General features: G+C 36.9%; 1 protein-coding gene across 1 annotated transcript in view; it reads left to right on the forward strand.

Moving 5' to 3' along the window:
- The window catches only part of LOC137052945 (transmembrane protein 114), a 15307-nt gene extending 1164 nt beyond the window's left edge, over positions 1-14143 (forward strand). Inside the window, exons 2-5 of the mRNA XM_067428924.1 lie at positions 2026-2440; positions 2528-2605; positions 8739-8876; positions 13429-14143. Of these exons, the coding sequence (XP_067285025.1) occupies positions 2263-2440; positions 2528-2605; positions 8739-8876; positions 13429-13658 (624 nt within the window). The 5' untranslated portion in view covers positions 2026-2262 and the 3' untranslated portion in view covers positions 13659-14143. The remainder of the gene's footprint in view (positions 1-2025; positions 2441-2527; positions 2606-8738; positions 8877-13428) is intronic.
- Positions 14144-17076: the final 2933 nt, after the last annotated feature.

The following is a 17076-nucleotide window of genomic DNA, read 5'->3' on the forward strand; positions in this document are numbered from 1 at the left end:
TCCGTCCAGGATATTCCTGTACTTGGCCAAATTCATCTTTCCCTCGATTGCAACCAGTCGTCCTGTCCCTGCAGCTAAAAAACACCCCCACAGCATGATGCTGCCACCACCATGCACCAATTGGGACTGTATTAGACATGTGATGAGCAGAGCCTGGTTTTCCCCACACATACCGCTTAGAATTAAGGCTCATCAGACCAGAGAATCTTATTTCTCACCATCTTAGAGTACTTCAGGTGTTTTTTTTTTAGCAAACTCTATGCGGACTTATGTGTCTTGCACTGAGGAGAGGCTTTCGTCAGGCCACTCTGCCATAAAGCCTGACTGGTGGAGGGCTGCAGTGATGGTTGACTTTCTACAACTTTCTTCCATCTCCCGACTGCATCTCTGGAGCTCAGCCACAGTGATCTTTGGTTTCTTCTTTACCTCTCTCACCAAGGCTCTTCTCCCCCAATAGCTCAGTTTGACCAGATGGCCAGCTCTTGGGAGGGTTCTGGTTGTCCCAAACGTCTTCATTTAAGCATTATAGAGGACACTGTGCTCTTAGGAACCTTAAGTGCAGCAGAATGTTTTTGTAACCTTGGCCAGATCTGTGCCTTGCCACAATTTTGTCTCTGAGCTCTTCAGGCAGTTCCTTTGACCTCATGATTCTCATTTGCTCTGACACGCACTGTGAACTGTAAGGTCTTATATAGACAGTTGTGGGGCTTTCCTAATCAAGTCCAATCAGTAAAATCAAACACAGCTGGACTTAACTGAAGATGAAGAACCATCTCAAGGATGATCAGAAGAAATGGAGCACCTGAGTTAAATATATGAGTGTCACAGAGTGATTTTAGCAAATGGCTGCAATATAAAGTGAAAAAGTGAAGTGTGTGTGTGGGGGGGAAACTTCCTCATAGTCCAATCCAACCAGGATTTCTCTCTCTCTCTCTCTCTCTCTCTCTCTCTCTCTCTCTCTCTCTCTCTCTCTCTCTCTCTCTCTCTCTCTCTCTCTCTCTCTCTCTTCCCCCCCCCGCCCCGTTTCCATGGTAACTCCCTCCACTCCAGTTTTTGAATGTAAAACAATGGTTTGAATCGAATGCGACTCGAATGTTCAATTTGCAGGCCTATTAAACACGTCAAAGAAACGCATTTGCATAAATGAAATAATGAAGTTAAAATTAGAGTTAAAAACATGACATCATTGAAAATAGCATTAAATAATTAAGCTGTTAACTTTGTGCTGCCTAAACAACGCTGGCTGGGAAATAGCCCGATGCAAAAAATTATCTAAAACAATATAATATAATATAAAATAATATAATATAATATAATATAATATAATATAATATAATATAATATAATATAATATAATATAATTAATATAATATAATATAATATAATATAATATAATATAATATAATTAATATAATATAATATAATAACTTTATAAATGGTAAACAGTGTAGAAATAAAAGTAGGCTATTGCAAAAACTATCATGCATAACATGAGGCACGAATATAATTTTACATTATAGCCTACACATGTTTAAACATGTATGAAGATCCATTTTTAAGCTTTATTTTCTATGCCTTTTTAAAATATATTTTCTTTCTTTCTTTTGATTACATTATTATTATTATTATTATTATTATTATTATTATTATAAATGAATGAAAACATACTTATGGTATGAATGCAAGCATGACTTTATAATTTTATTTCGTTTTTATTAATATTATTTTATTATTTGGCACATTAATAAACAAAACATTTCTAAAAACTAAGATTAGGCCTACTACTCTTCTATCTATATTTTGTCTTTGATACAAAGTTTTTGATCGTAGGCAGAGGAACAGAAACTTGCCTGACAACTGAAAGACTGTTTACCAATCAAATTAATTCAGAGATCCCTGTGATAATTATCTGGCACAGAACAAACAAGGCTTTGCATACTAATGATATTGGATGGTGGTGGGTGAATGGGTGTTATTTGTTGCAATTACGTCTATAACTAATTATGTTTGTTGTGTTTTAATCAGGTATTTTTCTATGCCACAGTTCATGGCCAAAGAAAAGCGAAAGCGAGGGCGCGCATCTGAAAGTGGGCCACACTGCCCTCTCTCGGTAGAATCACCCTACAGTAGCTAATGGATAAACAGCGCAACATCCAGCGAGGGGCTTCCAGATGGGCAACGGTGAGGGAAAGTAACACACTCAAGGTAGCAAGAAAAGAGGAGTTTCTCTTCAAGCTCTGAGGAAACCGGCATTCAGACAAAATGAAAGTCACTTTCACATGCTTGGTTAGTTTTGTGGCCACCGTTGGTGTCCTCAGCTTTGTAAGTCTCGTTTTGGCGATTGGAACCGATTTTTGGTACATCATTGACACTTCTAAGAGAGAAAACAGCTCATCTGTGTCTCTGAGCTCACACTCTGGACTGTGGCGAACTTGTAACTGTAAGTCATATTACATGTTAGTGCTTGTCCTTCTGTTTCTGATGTTAAGATTTTCATGCGGATGGATGAAGTTGTTCTCTCTTACAGTTCATAACCAGTGCTGGCCATTTATGAATCCTTTTGGAGCAGGAAGAAACGTATCCGATTCACAAAGGCAGATACTAAGTAAGATCTGTGTGTCGTCCTCATATCTATGATCTTGTATGTCTTAATCAGCTGACTTTAATGTTTCAGATAATGCTATGTGCGATAAAAACAGACAAAAAACAAAAACAAAACAAAAAAAACACTTGTGGAAGTATGTGGTCTAAACTCCTTGGTTTGGCTTCATGGAGACTGTATATCTATATATGTTTTCTGTATTGATTATTTGTTCATTTACAAGCATTTGATAAAGTATTTGACATCAAATATAGATTTAATTAGCTTATTTTTTGTCTATAATAATAAAAGGCACATAACCATATAAAAAGCATAGGCTATTGAAAAATAAAAATTCAAAATGCAGTATTTTTCTTTATATATAAAATGCCACTTGATGTTTTTAGGTTCTTTTTGTTGATTACATTTTTGAAGGAAACCCAGCATAAGTAATTTTACACATGTTGCATATGGGCTGCACACTTCAGAACATAAGAGGCACAGAAATATTTTAACAAATCTTTTCTTAGGTTTTCAGGATAAACGGTGTGATTTAAGGGTATTTTAACCATGAATGCCATTGCCATACATTATATAAATTCCTCTGATTTTCCTATTAAATTTGGATTGTCATGGAAACACTTTTCAATTGGAGGGCAGCTGTGGTTGAGACACAGCTGTAACAAGTGCACCACAGTGAACCATGGGATGTGTTTTACTGCTAATATTGTGAGGCCACCTGCCAACAGACCTAGACCGCAACATTATTTTCCTTTGTTTTCCTTTCTTTTTTTCATAATCTCAATATGGCTGTTTGCCATAACCTACTATTGTGCAACATCATTCTTATTCATATTTTTAGTGCCAAAAAATCACCAGTTATCTTTTTTTTTAAATGAGCCTATAAATGTAGAATTGCAATTATTGCCGCTTTCAAAGTGTTATTTTATAGTATTGATAACGGTCATTGAGAAGAAAAGCGAAAGCTAAAGGAAACCTAACCCAAAAAAAGTATTATCCCTCCCATACATCAGAAACGAAAAAATTATATTCCTGTCTGAGCCATTCAAAGCACTTGTATAGGCCTGAAAGAGATTGTTAAACTCACATTCTCTACTCCTGAAACGGTAGCTGTACCTGTACCTGTACACAAGAGACTGTAATGAGGTTGTAAAACAAGGATTATATCAGATTCAAGACCCCTAAACTGGCTTAAATTGGATTTCGTTTCTGTTCTGCTTTGAACAATAGATTCAATAAGTCTGGGTGTCCAGGATGTTGTTTTAATTAAATAGTAGCCTCTGCACAAAGCTAAATGCCCCCCCAAAGCTAGTTCAATATATCTTTCCCATCCATCTTTGCTGGATTGTTTGCCTAATATATAATCCCTGGATAAACCGTAAAAGAAATAACCTACCTTATATGTGTTGAACATCCTCATTGACTGCATGGACCATGGCTGCTCCAAGAAAGCTTGTGACAAAACAGTGCAGAATAATGTCAGAAATACAAGTGAAACAAGAATGAAATACACCTGCCCAATGCATGAACCCGGACAGACATATTTTGGTTGAGCCAGAAAGAAAACAATGTCTGGTATGTGACACTGTGATTTTTTTAATTTGTCAATGTTTACTGCCTGTTGTGTTTATTTGTAGCAATTTGTTATTACATGGATTAGTAAATTTTAGTTGTTTTGAATATCGATATGGACCCAACAACTTAAAATTAAGTATAAATTGGGCTTTGCAACGCAGTAGACTATCCTTCATTTCACTACAGTGAAAAACATGCTAAATGTCTAAGGACATTGAAAATATCTTCAGCTAAAACAGATTTCAGTCTTTCTTGTCTCCTTCCCCTCCCATCATTACTAACATGTTCATAGTGAAGCCATTAAAGAAAATCTATAACCTGAAACATCTTTAATCTTAATGCATAATAAAAAAAAACAAGCAATACAAACTCTTAGGTCTCTAATTTTACTGGCAAGCAAACCCGACAGTATAAAAAAATACTGTGTATGTATGTACATAAACTATAGGAATACGCATACATTATACAATCATTTTTATTGACTGAATATAATGAATTTTTATAACACATTATTAGAAACATCATACTAACACCGTGTTTGACCACTTTCGCCTTCAGAACTGCCTTAATTCTATGTGGCATTGATTCAACAAGGTGCTGAAAGCATTCTTTAGAAATGTTGGCCCATATTGATAGGATAGCATCTTGCAGTTGATGGAGATTTGTGGGATGCACATCCAGAGCACGAAGCTCCCGTTCCACCACATCCCAAAGATGCTCTATTGGGTTGAGATCTGGTGACTGTGGGGGCCATTTTAGTACAGTTAACTCATTGTCATGTTCAAGAAACCAATTTGAAATGATTCAAGCTTTGTGACATGGTGCATTATCCTGCTGGAAGTAGCCATCAGAGGATGGGTACATGGTGGTCATAAAGGGATGGACATGGTCAGAAACAATGCTCAGGCAGGGCGTGGCATTTAAATGATGCCCAATTGGCAATAAGGGGCCTACAGTGTGCCAAGAAAACATCCCCACACCATTACACCACCACCACCAGCCTGTACAGTGGTAACATTCTCATTCTGTTTACGCCAAATTCTGACTCTACCATCTGAATGTCTCAACAGAAATTGAGACTGATCAGGCCACGCAACATTTTTCCGGTCTGCAACTGTCCAATTTTGGTGAGCTCGTGCAAATTGTAGCCTATTTTTCTTATTTGAAGTGGAGATGAGTGGTACCTGGTGGGGTCTTCTGCTGTTGTAGCCCATCCGCCTCAAGGTTGTGCGTGTTGTGGCTTCACAAATGCTTTGCTGCATGCCTCGGTTGTAACAAGTGGTTATTTCAGTCAAAGTTGCTCTTCTATCAGCTTAAATCAGTCGGCCCATTCTCCTCTGACCTCTAGTATCAACAAAGCATTTTCGCCCACAGGACTGCCGCATACTGGATGTTTTTTCCTTTTTACACCATTCTTTGTAAACCCTAGAAATGGTTGTGTGTGAAAATCCCAGTAACTGATGCTCAGTTACTGGGATTTTTACACACAACCATTTCTAGGGTTTGTGAAATACTCAGACCGGCCCGTTTGGCACCAACAACCATGCACCACTCAAAATTGCCTAAATCACCTTTCTTTCCCATTCTGACATTCAGTTTGGAGTTCAGGAGATTGTCTTGACCAGGACCACTAGCCCTAAATGCATTGAAGCAACTGCCATGTGATTGGTTGATTAGATAATTGCATTAATGAGAAATTGAACAGGTGTTCCTAATAATACTTTGGGTGTGTGTATATATATATATATATATATATATATATATATATATATATATATATATATATATATATATATATATATATATATATATATGGATTAGACGAGTCGGTGGGCAGGGCTACTGGATTAGACGTGCTGTAGGCGGTGTTTCGTAGCGCTAAGATGTAAGAATGAAGCACAAGACCATTTATGGGCCTGGTGTCTATAAAAGCTTTTCTTTGACTAACAAGGAAGTTTTCAGCTCTAAAACTTAGAGGATATTCTTATATTACCATGGCATTTTATATATCAAAAGCTCAAGGGAAAGTTGATTTCTCAGTTCATCACCCCTTTAAGGGAATAATATGGTACTTACAAAGTCTCAAGAGATGAGCTTTGACCACCCTAGTCTACACAAAGAAAGGCAAATAGCTTTTCACGTTCACTCACCTGGTCTCCTAGGCTGGCTCCCATGATTCCATCAGTTTCCTTTAATAATGATAGACTAATACTTATTACCAGGACTCTGCCATCAAAACGAAATGTTATAAAATGTTCCAGGCACAAACAGCAACTTCATATAATTGTCTCTCATCATGATCAACACAGTAGGAAGCAAATATCATTACATAAAATTCTTCAAAATTCTTCTGATTAGCCTTATTGATTTCCCTTCTGAACGAATAAACAAAACATTGTCAAATGTTTTGGTATGTCAACCAGGGGCGTTGCTTGATCCCTTTTACTGGGGCACGTGCCCCAGTATAAATCTGCTGTGCCCCAGTAAAATCTCAAGCTTGAATTTTAACATGTTATTATACTTGTCATTGTCAATGTATTTAGATTGGATCTGTATGCAACGTAACCAAATAAACGCAGTTTAACAGGACGATAGTTTTACGTTTTGTTCTACAATGTACGTAAATGTACGTACGTACAATGTATAGGCTACACAGCAGTGCACACACTAGCCTTAGTTAGTTATTAAAAACCAAATGTAATCATCATCTAGGTGTCAGCTATGATTCACACAGTTTACATTTTTGATATTTATTAAAATAAACTGTCAAATCATGTGTAAATATTGTGGTTTTCTCTTAGAATATTTATGCTCTTAATTTTAGTTGTTGTCATAAAATGACTAGTTTCTTGATATGTTGTAATTGTAAATTCTGACTGGAGCGCTCCCTTCTTCTTCGCCTCTTCTGCTGAACTGCTAGCTGTCAACATCCGGATTAATATGTTCAACATTCGCTAGTTAGTTGGTCTCAAACAGAAGCTTCAAAATAAGCTCTAGCATCTAACTATGGAGCTAGAAATATGCCAAAATGATCTGAATTTGAATTGCATAAATCTGAATTATTGACAAGTGTAACAAAATTGAATATTAGGTTGCATGTTACATAGTACGAAATTAGAATTTTTAAATGTTGAATATAGAGCATTTCAAATTGAACACATCTGAAATGTTTTTATGTTGAAATTGGAATAGACATGTATTTTCAAATAGCAGATTTTTTTCCCTCTGAATTAATAGACTAGAAATATCCACTTTTTTTGAAAATTACAAGATTTCAGATGAAGAAGAAATTCAGATCATCACATTCAATATTCTAAAATTCACACCGCAGAAATTCAGATCTTACACAAAGTAGGCCAGAGGTCATCATCAGGGATGATGACCTCTGATCATTCTGATCATTTAATTTCCTATTTGTATTGGAATAAAGAGAAGATCAAACAGCCCTTTCATACTTTTTTGTTTATTTTAGATTAATGCACGGAAAAAGAGATTTCGGCTAGATTTCTCATTTTTCGTGTGGTTTACCGCTCAATTAAATAAAACGGGCCGGGTGCTGATTAATATTTTATATATCGTATACACACTTTTTCTGTGAAACGTGTTAAGTTGCACAGAAAAGTTGCCTGATCTAGGACTGAATTTCTTCTTCATCTGAAATGAATCTGTATTTTCAAAAACTGAATATTTGCAGTCTATTCAGAACAAAATATCTGCTGTTTGAAAATGCATGTCTATATATAATTTCAACATAAAACATTTCAGATGTGTTCAATTTGAAATGCTCTATATTTAACATTTAAAAATTCTAATTCCGTACTATGTAACATGCAACCTAATATTCAATTTTATTAGATTACACTTCAGATTTATACAATTCAAACTCAGATAATTTTGTCATATTTCTAGCTCCATATTATGCAACATGACATCATGACTTTGCGTAAACACACACGTCACTTTCTAAAGCCAAGTGGCGTGTTATCTGTGCGCATTTTGAGCTATCCGTGTGTATGTCTACCCCGTGTGATTCCACGTGAATCTCTACGCCTAAACAAACCATTATGTGTGTGTGTGTCCACACAATGTAAATGGATTTATAAGCGTACTAAATATTGTTTTTTAAAAATGTAAAAATTTAATTTCATATCTGCCCAGTTGTCCATTACCGCATTTTACTGGATTTGTAATGAGCGTTTGTAAACATATTTTCCACCAAAATAAATGCTTGACTGCAGTTTAAATAAAAATAAAAGCTCACTCATTTATTTCCAGTGCATTCGTTTTACAATATATTGCTATTACTCTCATAGGATTTATATTATAATAACTCTTATTATTATTATTACTATTATGGAGTGTAAGAGTCCCTTTAAAGTTGAGGTTCAAGTCAAAAAGTCGAGACTTTTTCTTTGCTCAGTTTGCACACTGAATAATGAGGGGCCTGTGCCGCGGTAGAGCTTTATGACTAGCAACGCCCCTGATGCCAACCATGAAAATAACGAATTGGCTAGAACTGCGAGTGCCCTGACTGACACATCCAGACCTCTTCTCTCTCCAGACATGCAAGGGACATTCATCGTCCTCCTGCCTCTCAGCGTGATTGTGCTTTTTGTTGGAGGAATGCTGGGCTTCATCAGTATGTTGGCACGAGCCTACCTGCTGCTTCTCCTGACCGGAGTGCTGCTTCTGTTTGGCGGTTAGTACCACCTTCTCATTCACCTTTGACTGAGCCACTTGCAGCATGAATATTAATTCTACCCAAGTCACGCTTGAAAGAACATCTGGAGCTTCAGACAGTTTTGATAGTAATGAATACACTTCACAATGTGGGAAAAACGGATGGAAAAAATATACTATGAACAGTTGACTTGGGGCACTGGAATTTGAGAGATATAAGCTCAAAACATGCTCACAGTATTTTGTATCTCCTGAATGCAAAGAACAGCTGCTCAGAAACTTTTACTTTAATTTCACCTATACATTACCCCACCAGGAAATTACAAAATTCCCCCCCCCACACACACACACAAAGGTAACTAGTGAACTCACTAGGCACCCTTACGAAAAGGAAATGTTTTCAAGTGTGCTGTAAGTGTAGTTCTTTTAAACTAAAAATACGATACTTTGAGTCTGCTTTGTATGTACTTCTAAAAAAACATACTTTATGTGCTTTTCAGAAATATACTTAAAAGTACAAGTATTTGCTAGTTCACTGGTAGTGTACATAAGGCATAATCTGCCAAATGTCTTCTTTAAAACGAGACCAATCTTATGTCTATATTTATAGAAACAAATCAAAGTTCAACTTTGTAAAACAAGCCATTTTCTCTGACATCTTCAGCTGTGCATAATAGTTGTGCATAATAGCACTGGACTGCAGTAGTTGATAAAGGAAATCAGCAGCTTAATAAATACAAAGTATTTTATGTATTCTGAAAATGCAAAAATATATAATGTAAATTTAAATACACACACCGGTTGAGGTGTAAAATTAACACAGCTACATCTCAAGTAAATTAGACATGAAATATTGTCTTGAGTTTAAATATTTTATTAGCTCTTACGAATAAAGGCCTTTATAAAGTAAAGTTCCGGCTCTAACTCATTGAAGTCTTCTTCCATTGTAACCCATGGTGGCTAAGTGATTTTCAGGCACGATGGTGCCAGACAGTCAACGACAGCGGAGTGACACGTTAAGCATAATAAGTAGTACCGGTCAAGATAACTCCTAGTACCTGGATGAGCGGTGTGTTATTCAGTTTGACTGTTGTTATCTGGAAATAACACACAGCTGGAATGTGCGACTGACCATTTAGAATCAAGTATTCCACAGAGCTGTGTAATAAATTGAAATATATGGGAATAGGTTTTCTGTTTGGTAAAGCATCCTTGTGGTAGTTGTCCTTATTTATAGGTTTAATTGTTAGCAACCACACAGACACATAATTATAGACATTTGTGTAATTTATGTTGTAAAACAAAAAGTGAAATTCTCTTCAAATAATACTCATGATAGATATTATTTTACTCAAGTGTTATGTTTAAAATGTTTTTTTGTCCAGTTTTTAGTGCATGTTTTTCACTGTCCTTTTTATGATATTTTAAAAGGGGTTTTGGGACCACACTGACTAGATTTCTGTTTGGACCCATTTAATGAAATACCAACCCACATTGTGAGAAAATACAGGCTCACTTGAAATCTCTCAAGTTAAAAGCCTTTCTCTTTCAAGACATGCTCCGTATGAAAGTAAAGGAAAATTGTGTTGCATTGCAGACACCATGGCAACAAATAAGCCCAACATTCTCTGAACTTAATCAGACTGACATCAAAACATGCAATCATTGTAAAGCAGCAATTCCCCCTTGTGATGGTTCTCAAAAGTCATGGGCTTTTTAAAGTAAAACGAGCACCAGCACCAATGACATTTGTGGTGGTTAATTTACCAAATTTGTGTTCCCTTTCAAAAGCTACTCTCAATGCAGCACTGATCAGAGCTAGGGCTTTAATTGATTGATTGATTGAAGTTTATTTAAAACAACAACAAAAAATGTAATACAAATAAGTGGAGGCTCCCTCCTCCACTTGAAGAATTGATGCCAGTAAATGGGATGTCTTTGAAATGGGGTGGACTGCACAGTAATAGTATGCAGATCCAGTTAACTGCCAGATTGTTGAAGTTTCTGGGGTCTCATTTACAAAACTGTGCACACACAAAACGGGGCTGGAAAAGTACGTACGGCAGTTCCCACGCCAAGGTTGTGATCTATAAAAAACAAACTTGACGGGAGAATGTGCACACCTTTAAGCAAACTTTGAGCCGTGCGTACGCACATTCTGGAGACAAAGGGAAATGGCGACACAGATGGTGAAGTCATGAACTGAAGTTAGATTCTAAAAAATAAATGTAAGAAGAACGATTATAGAATGAATGACATTTAATTTTCACTCCATTTCATACATTATATCCATATTATAATGAAGATTAAATCCAACAGTGTTATTTATTGTTTTAGGTTATATACATCTTGTAAAATCCAAAAGTAATTCAAAATGTATAAAAAATCTAAATAATAATAATAATAATCAGCACTGCCTTACAGTCACATTGTCCAAAATGGGAGCGCAGGAGGAGATGGCACTACTACATGTGATACAGAATAGCATGAAATACCCTTTTATTAGAGAACTGCACAACATAGTATAAAAATATATATTTTCCTTAATGTAGGCTACATATATCATAAAATGTCAAAGTCTGCAAAGGACAGTTTTTTCTTTGTCTCTACCTTGAATGAATGAGAATCTTTATTTCACATATTGTACTGTAAGCATGAGTATACCTTCAGGTCTAATCTTTTTTTCTTTAATTCTGCAACTGTCCGTTCTGTCCCACTGACACAATTGACGGCAGAATCAATACTTCGCCACTCGCACTGCTTCTTTTTATTAGTGACCCCACGGCTGTGACCACCAAATAACAGTTTTCCGAGTCTCCACCTCCCCTACAAGTGTTTCAATCTCAGTGTCTGAGAAATTAAGTTTTTTACCTCTTTTCTCACCTGTGGCCTTTATTCAAATGAACAGAAATACACATTTTCACTTTCATGGATTAATTAATTGGCAGCCGCATATCAAGTTTTCGAGGTATATGGGATTCCACTCTCATTTACATGCCGATCAGCATTTATGTGGTGATTTGTATTGACTATTTATGGCTAAAAATGTGTGTGTACAGGGTGGGATATGAGGCTGGTTCACGTACACACATCGGCTGGTGATCTGTGATTTATGAAGGGAACATTGCTTACAGGTGTGTGTACGCACGGTTTTATAAATCAGAATATTTTTTGGCGTACGCAGTTTTTGGCTTTTTGCCGTTAACATTTAGTAGGTATCCTATGCACAGTTTTATAAATAAGGCCCCTGGTCTTCCAGCTTGAAAAGTTATCAGCAGGCTACATGCCCCACCAGGGTTTATGTGGCCACTATATCACTATACCACTTGAGAAGGATCCTCTGCTCGCTCGCTTCATCCAAAAAGGTTTTTTTTTCTTTTCGCTTTCACCTCACTAAAAAGAATGGGGTATTTGCATGCTCTGTCTGTCTCTCAATCCTGTTTAGACTTTGCCCCTGGAGTAGTGAAAGCATCCTCATCCTGACGTTCCTTTCTCAACCTAACATCCGGTCACTCTTGAAGCCTTCTGCCCTCTGGCGTTCACAACGCCTGATCAGGAGAAACTTCACTGACCGTGTGCAGTCCGTGCTCTTTTGACCTATGTACACCGCACTAGTCAGTGGCATAAGTCAGACCAACTATTCATATACAAACAAACATTTTCACATTGGATGAGGGATACCAATTACCCTCGCCTAGGTGCGCAGTAGAGGCATTAGGATTCATTCTACCATGGGATTGCTTCCTCCCAAGCTTTGGCAGGGTGAGCCCTGCAGCAGGGCTCACATGTCCTTGAATAAACATCACAAGCTCATGTCTGACACCTTTTGTGTGCTTGTGAGCACGCACTACACAACCATAAGGGGTCCAGACACCCCCAGTGCAGCAGCATGGGTATTCCTCGTTCCCAAAGTGATAGTGCACCATTGAGAGTAGCTTTTGAAAGGGAATGTCTCGAGTTACTTGACTGTAACCCTGTTCCCTGAAAAAGTTGCAACGAGATGCTGCAATTTATTGCCGCACTGAGGATGTCATACCTGAGTGATAAAGCGATACCTAAGGACATCTAATTATAGTCTTCTACGAGCACTCAAGTTACACAAATACTTCACAGCTGGTCAAACAAAGATGTTATCCCAAAGCACTCAAAGCAGCATCTTGTTCCCGCTTTTTCAGGAAACCCGAGACGCTTCCAGTGACAAAGATAAATTCCACTGCCTGTCAAAGACCTTCTGCTTTATTTTTACTAGAGGAATAATACAGTGTAAAATGGTAAACTTGAAATGCTTTTTAAACCATCAGAAACGTTTGGACACTATCTCCAACTAAGACTTTTGTGCCAACTAATGAATAAATAATAATAATAATAATAATGAATTAATAATAATAATTTTTCCAGAACACCTTTTTAATTGGAAACATAACTCTGATTGTATTTGTCTGAAAGAAGAAAGCCATATGTCTTGAGGGTGAGTAAATCATAGGGTAATTTTCATTTTAAAGTGAACTAATCTTTTAATGGGATGTAAATACTGTTTATTATATACTGTCTTCCTGCTCTGTTTCTTACAGCTATGCTCTCATTGGCTGGAATTTGCGTCTACATGGCTTACTCTGCGGCCGCCTTCAAAGAGGCTGTGGAGATCTCTGGCCGCAAAACCCTGGAGGACATAGAGATTTACTTTGGCTGGTCTGTGGTTCTGGCCTCTGTTTCTTTTGTTGGAGAACTTTGTACTGCCATGGCTTTCCTATTTACCTCAGCCAGAGTGAGCCAGCTGACCAGTCAGGAAGAAGAAGAATAATCATCATGTGGCATAACCTGAATTAGGACAGGAGAGACCTGCACCACATGAAGGCACTGAAAATGACATAAACACTAAAAATTAAATCAATGTTTACATTTTTATATTTTTTTTCAATCTTCATTCTTTTAGTAGCTATAAGGTCATAATACAGGTTCAATCTTTGAGGTTTGTGAACCCCTAGGGATTTCCTCCTCTGGAACTTTTTTGATGTTTGTGATAGAAATGACAATTCTAAATACATTTTTATGTAAAACCTATAATAATAATAATAATAATAATAATAAAAATAACAATAACAAAAATACATGTTGAAATGTTAAATATACAATTAAACATGTTTTAAATAAAAATATTTTCTAGTAAATAATTAAGGGGGTTCAGCTGACAAAAATAAAGCTTGGGAATCCTTGATGTAAACATTTGTCGACCTTTGAATGTTTAAAACTTGTATTTGCTTGTTGTAGTTTCTTGTAAGTATTTAAGTGTCCCTGTGGTATTTTTTTCAAATCACAATAAATAATCAGTTTTGTCTCTTGTGTCTATTTTATGTATTTTGAATATCACCAGAGGATTAAAAGTTCACACATTTGATTTATATATATTTTATATCAATAATTTTTTTTTATTTTTCAAGAAAGTTTCTGTGCCAATTTTGCCAACTTATAGCGCAACATACTTGTTGATTTTCATTTAGAGTGCTTATTTAAACCTCAAATGAAAACAGACAGTAATTGCAAATACACACCTCATTAATCAATGCGTTTATATAGTTTTATAATGTTCATACATGACTAAAATCTTGAATCTCTTCAGATCAGGAAGTAGCAAGCAAGATCATTACTGAATTAAATTATGAATATTGCACACATGAAAGCAGATGTTTCACCCGCTCCAGATGGCTGGATCTGTCCGTCACAGATTGTTATAAAAATCATCCTGTAAATGGATGACAGACACAAAGGTTTCTGATAGCATGCTATTATTTTGGAAATTACACTGCAATTTTGCAAAATGAAACAGCCTTGCTGCCTCTGTCTGACTGATTTCCAAAATGACTGATGTAAAAGACCCTGTGATAAGTAATGCTTGCTGTCAGGGCTGGAGGTTTGTTGCTACTGAGGTTTCATCAAATATTTTGATCTCAGTGATCTGAAAGGTGGAAAGTATTGATTTTGGGCTTGTGAGAGATGGATTAGAAATAATAATAAAAAAGAAACAATGCCGATGAATGTAAACAAAATGAAGATAAATGCTTAAATCTCACTTTGCAAATGTTAATGCATCTGTTATATACTGCAACAATGTAACCTTCTATTTAGTTTTGGCTGTTTAAATCATAAGTCTGCGCACAATTCAGAATTGATTTGAGAATGACTCCCAAATTCCAATTAAATTCTTGATTTGAATTGATGTCAAAAACAGGATTTAGAATTACAATTAAAATGAATTAAAGGAAGCAGAATTTAAATTCAAGAAAAAAAAATCAAAGAAATTCATATACATGTCCATCTTGCCATAGGAGCTTCATCTTCACCTGTTGAGAGAATCTTTAGTGTTGCAGGAAAGATCTTCAGAGCAGAACGCTGCAGATGATAAAACATTTGAGAAGCGATTGAGAATTAGATGAATCAGTGTTGATCAGTGAGTTTTGCATTGGAATTAATGATAACTGCATTTACAACAACTTTGTGTTATTTTATTACTTTGAAATTAAAATAACATTCCAATGTTAATTTTAAACATTAACAAAACTAATTAAACAACATTGATGGGGTAATTTATTTAAATTGATCATTATCTGTATTTTAGAACAAAATGTATGCAGGGTTGAGGAGTGATACTGTAAAAAATGAATCATGGGTCTTGTAATTTTCACAAAAAATGACGGTGATCATTAAAAATAGTGTGAATATTTTGATATATTATTATATAAATTGTGGTTCAGTGTTGTAGAAATAAAACCAAAAGATACACTTTCCTAATTTTGTTGAAGGTGCACTTTGCAACTTTCCGTCCACTAGAGGGTGCCTATTCAAAACAAAGGCGTAGTTTGATGACGCAAATTTTGAGCGCAGTATCTTGGGACATGTGGTTTTCACCTCACAGCCGGTGGAAAATAGGACACAGGCAGAAATCATGTTGATGGATGCGGTTATTAAAGGGGGGGTGAAACACTCAGTTTCAGTCAATCTCATGTCAATCTTGAGTACCTGTAGTATTGCATCCTTCATATCTCCGAAAAGTCTTTAGTTTTATCATATTTATAAAAGAAATATAGGCTGTACCGAGTCTTTCCGGAAAAAACCGAGCGCCTGGAGGCGTATCGTGTGGGCGGAGCTAAAGAATGACAAGCGCGCAAAGCGGTGACGTCCTCAAGCGTGGAGAAACCCATCTATCTCAGCTAATACAGATAATGATCCACAATCAAATCTGAGGGAGAAATAAATTGAACAGGAGAAACGGCAACATCAGGACGTCCGTCTCTGTGGTATGTAAGTTACTGTATTTAATGGCCTCTCCACATTTCTGTGTGTTTACTCGCAGTGTATGAGGACATGATTCGGTTTATGGACTATTGTATGCGACTAGACCTTAGAAGTAGCAAGCAAAACGGTTTTGCACGTCAGAATACTGTAACGTTATACAGAGAACAACAATGGAGTAACCGTTACCGCATTTGAATGACGAAGCACGCGATCGTGTCGTTTACTGATGTTTACTCATGCGTCCGTAGCCAAAAGCACAGACATTTGAAGCAGTTTAAGTTAACTCACCGGCTGCTTCCAAAGCAGGACCGAAGCTTTATCGCTGGGACTGCTCCGTCAAAAACACACTTCTTTGGTATGATTTGGTAAAGTCCTGACAGCAGTGGCGTGTAAATCCATTTTGAGACGCAACTGAAACGATGTTGTGAAGCTTCCCGTCATTTCTGCGTTCAAATCAGTTCAAATGCAGCGCTGCCTTCCCAGAATGCTGTGCGGAAGCGTTGAAGTCGCTCGACGTCACCCATAGGAATAAAGTGGAGCGCGGCGCCACATAAGTGTTCACGGACGACTGGATCTGCACCTGAGAGACTGTTTACAGCGTGCTCTAGTCACGCGCGCGCGCGCGCACCCTACCGGGAGAAGAGCCCGTACAGCCCATACAAGGACCTTCCGCTCTTATTAACGTCAAGTAGACCCATACTCGAAAAAAACTCGCCGAAACTTGTGAGAAACCGGAAGGAGTATTTTTGACACAGAAATACTCCATCAAACGTCCAACATTAGTTTTTGAAACTTTGTCTATGTTTAGGATGGGAATCCAAGTCTTTAACAGTGTAAAAAGCTCAGTATGCATGAAACAGCATTTCACCCCCCCCTTTAACGTTACTGTAGTATGAAGCAGAGCAGGACCGAGTGTTGTGGAGCTGACT

Source organism: Pseudorasbora parva, chromosome 2 (genome assembly GCF_024679245.1).
Source record: "Pseudorasbora parva isolate DD20220531a chromosome 2, ASM2467924v1, whole genome shotgun sequence".
Taxonomy (NCBI): Eukaryota; Metazoa; Chordata; class Actinopteri; order Cypriniformes; family Gobionidae; genus Pseudorasbora; species Pseudorasbora parva.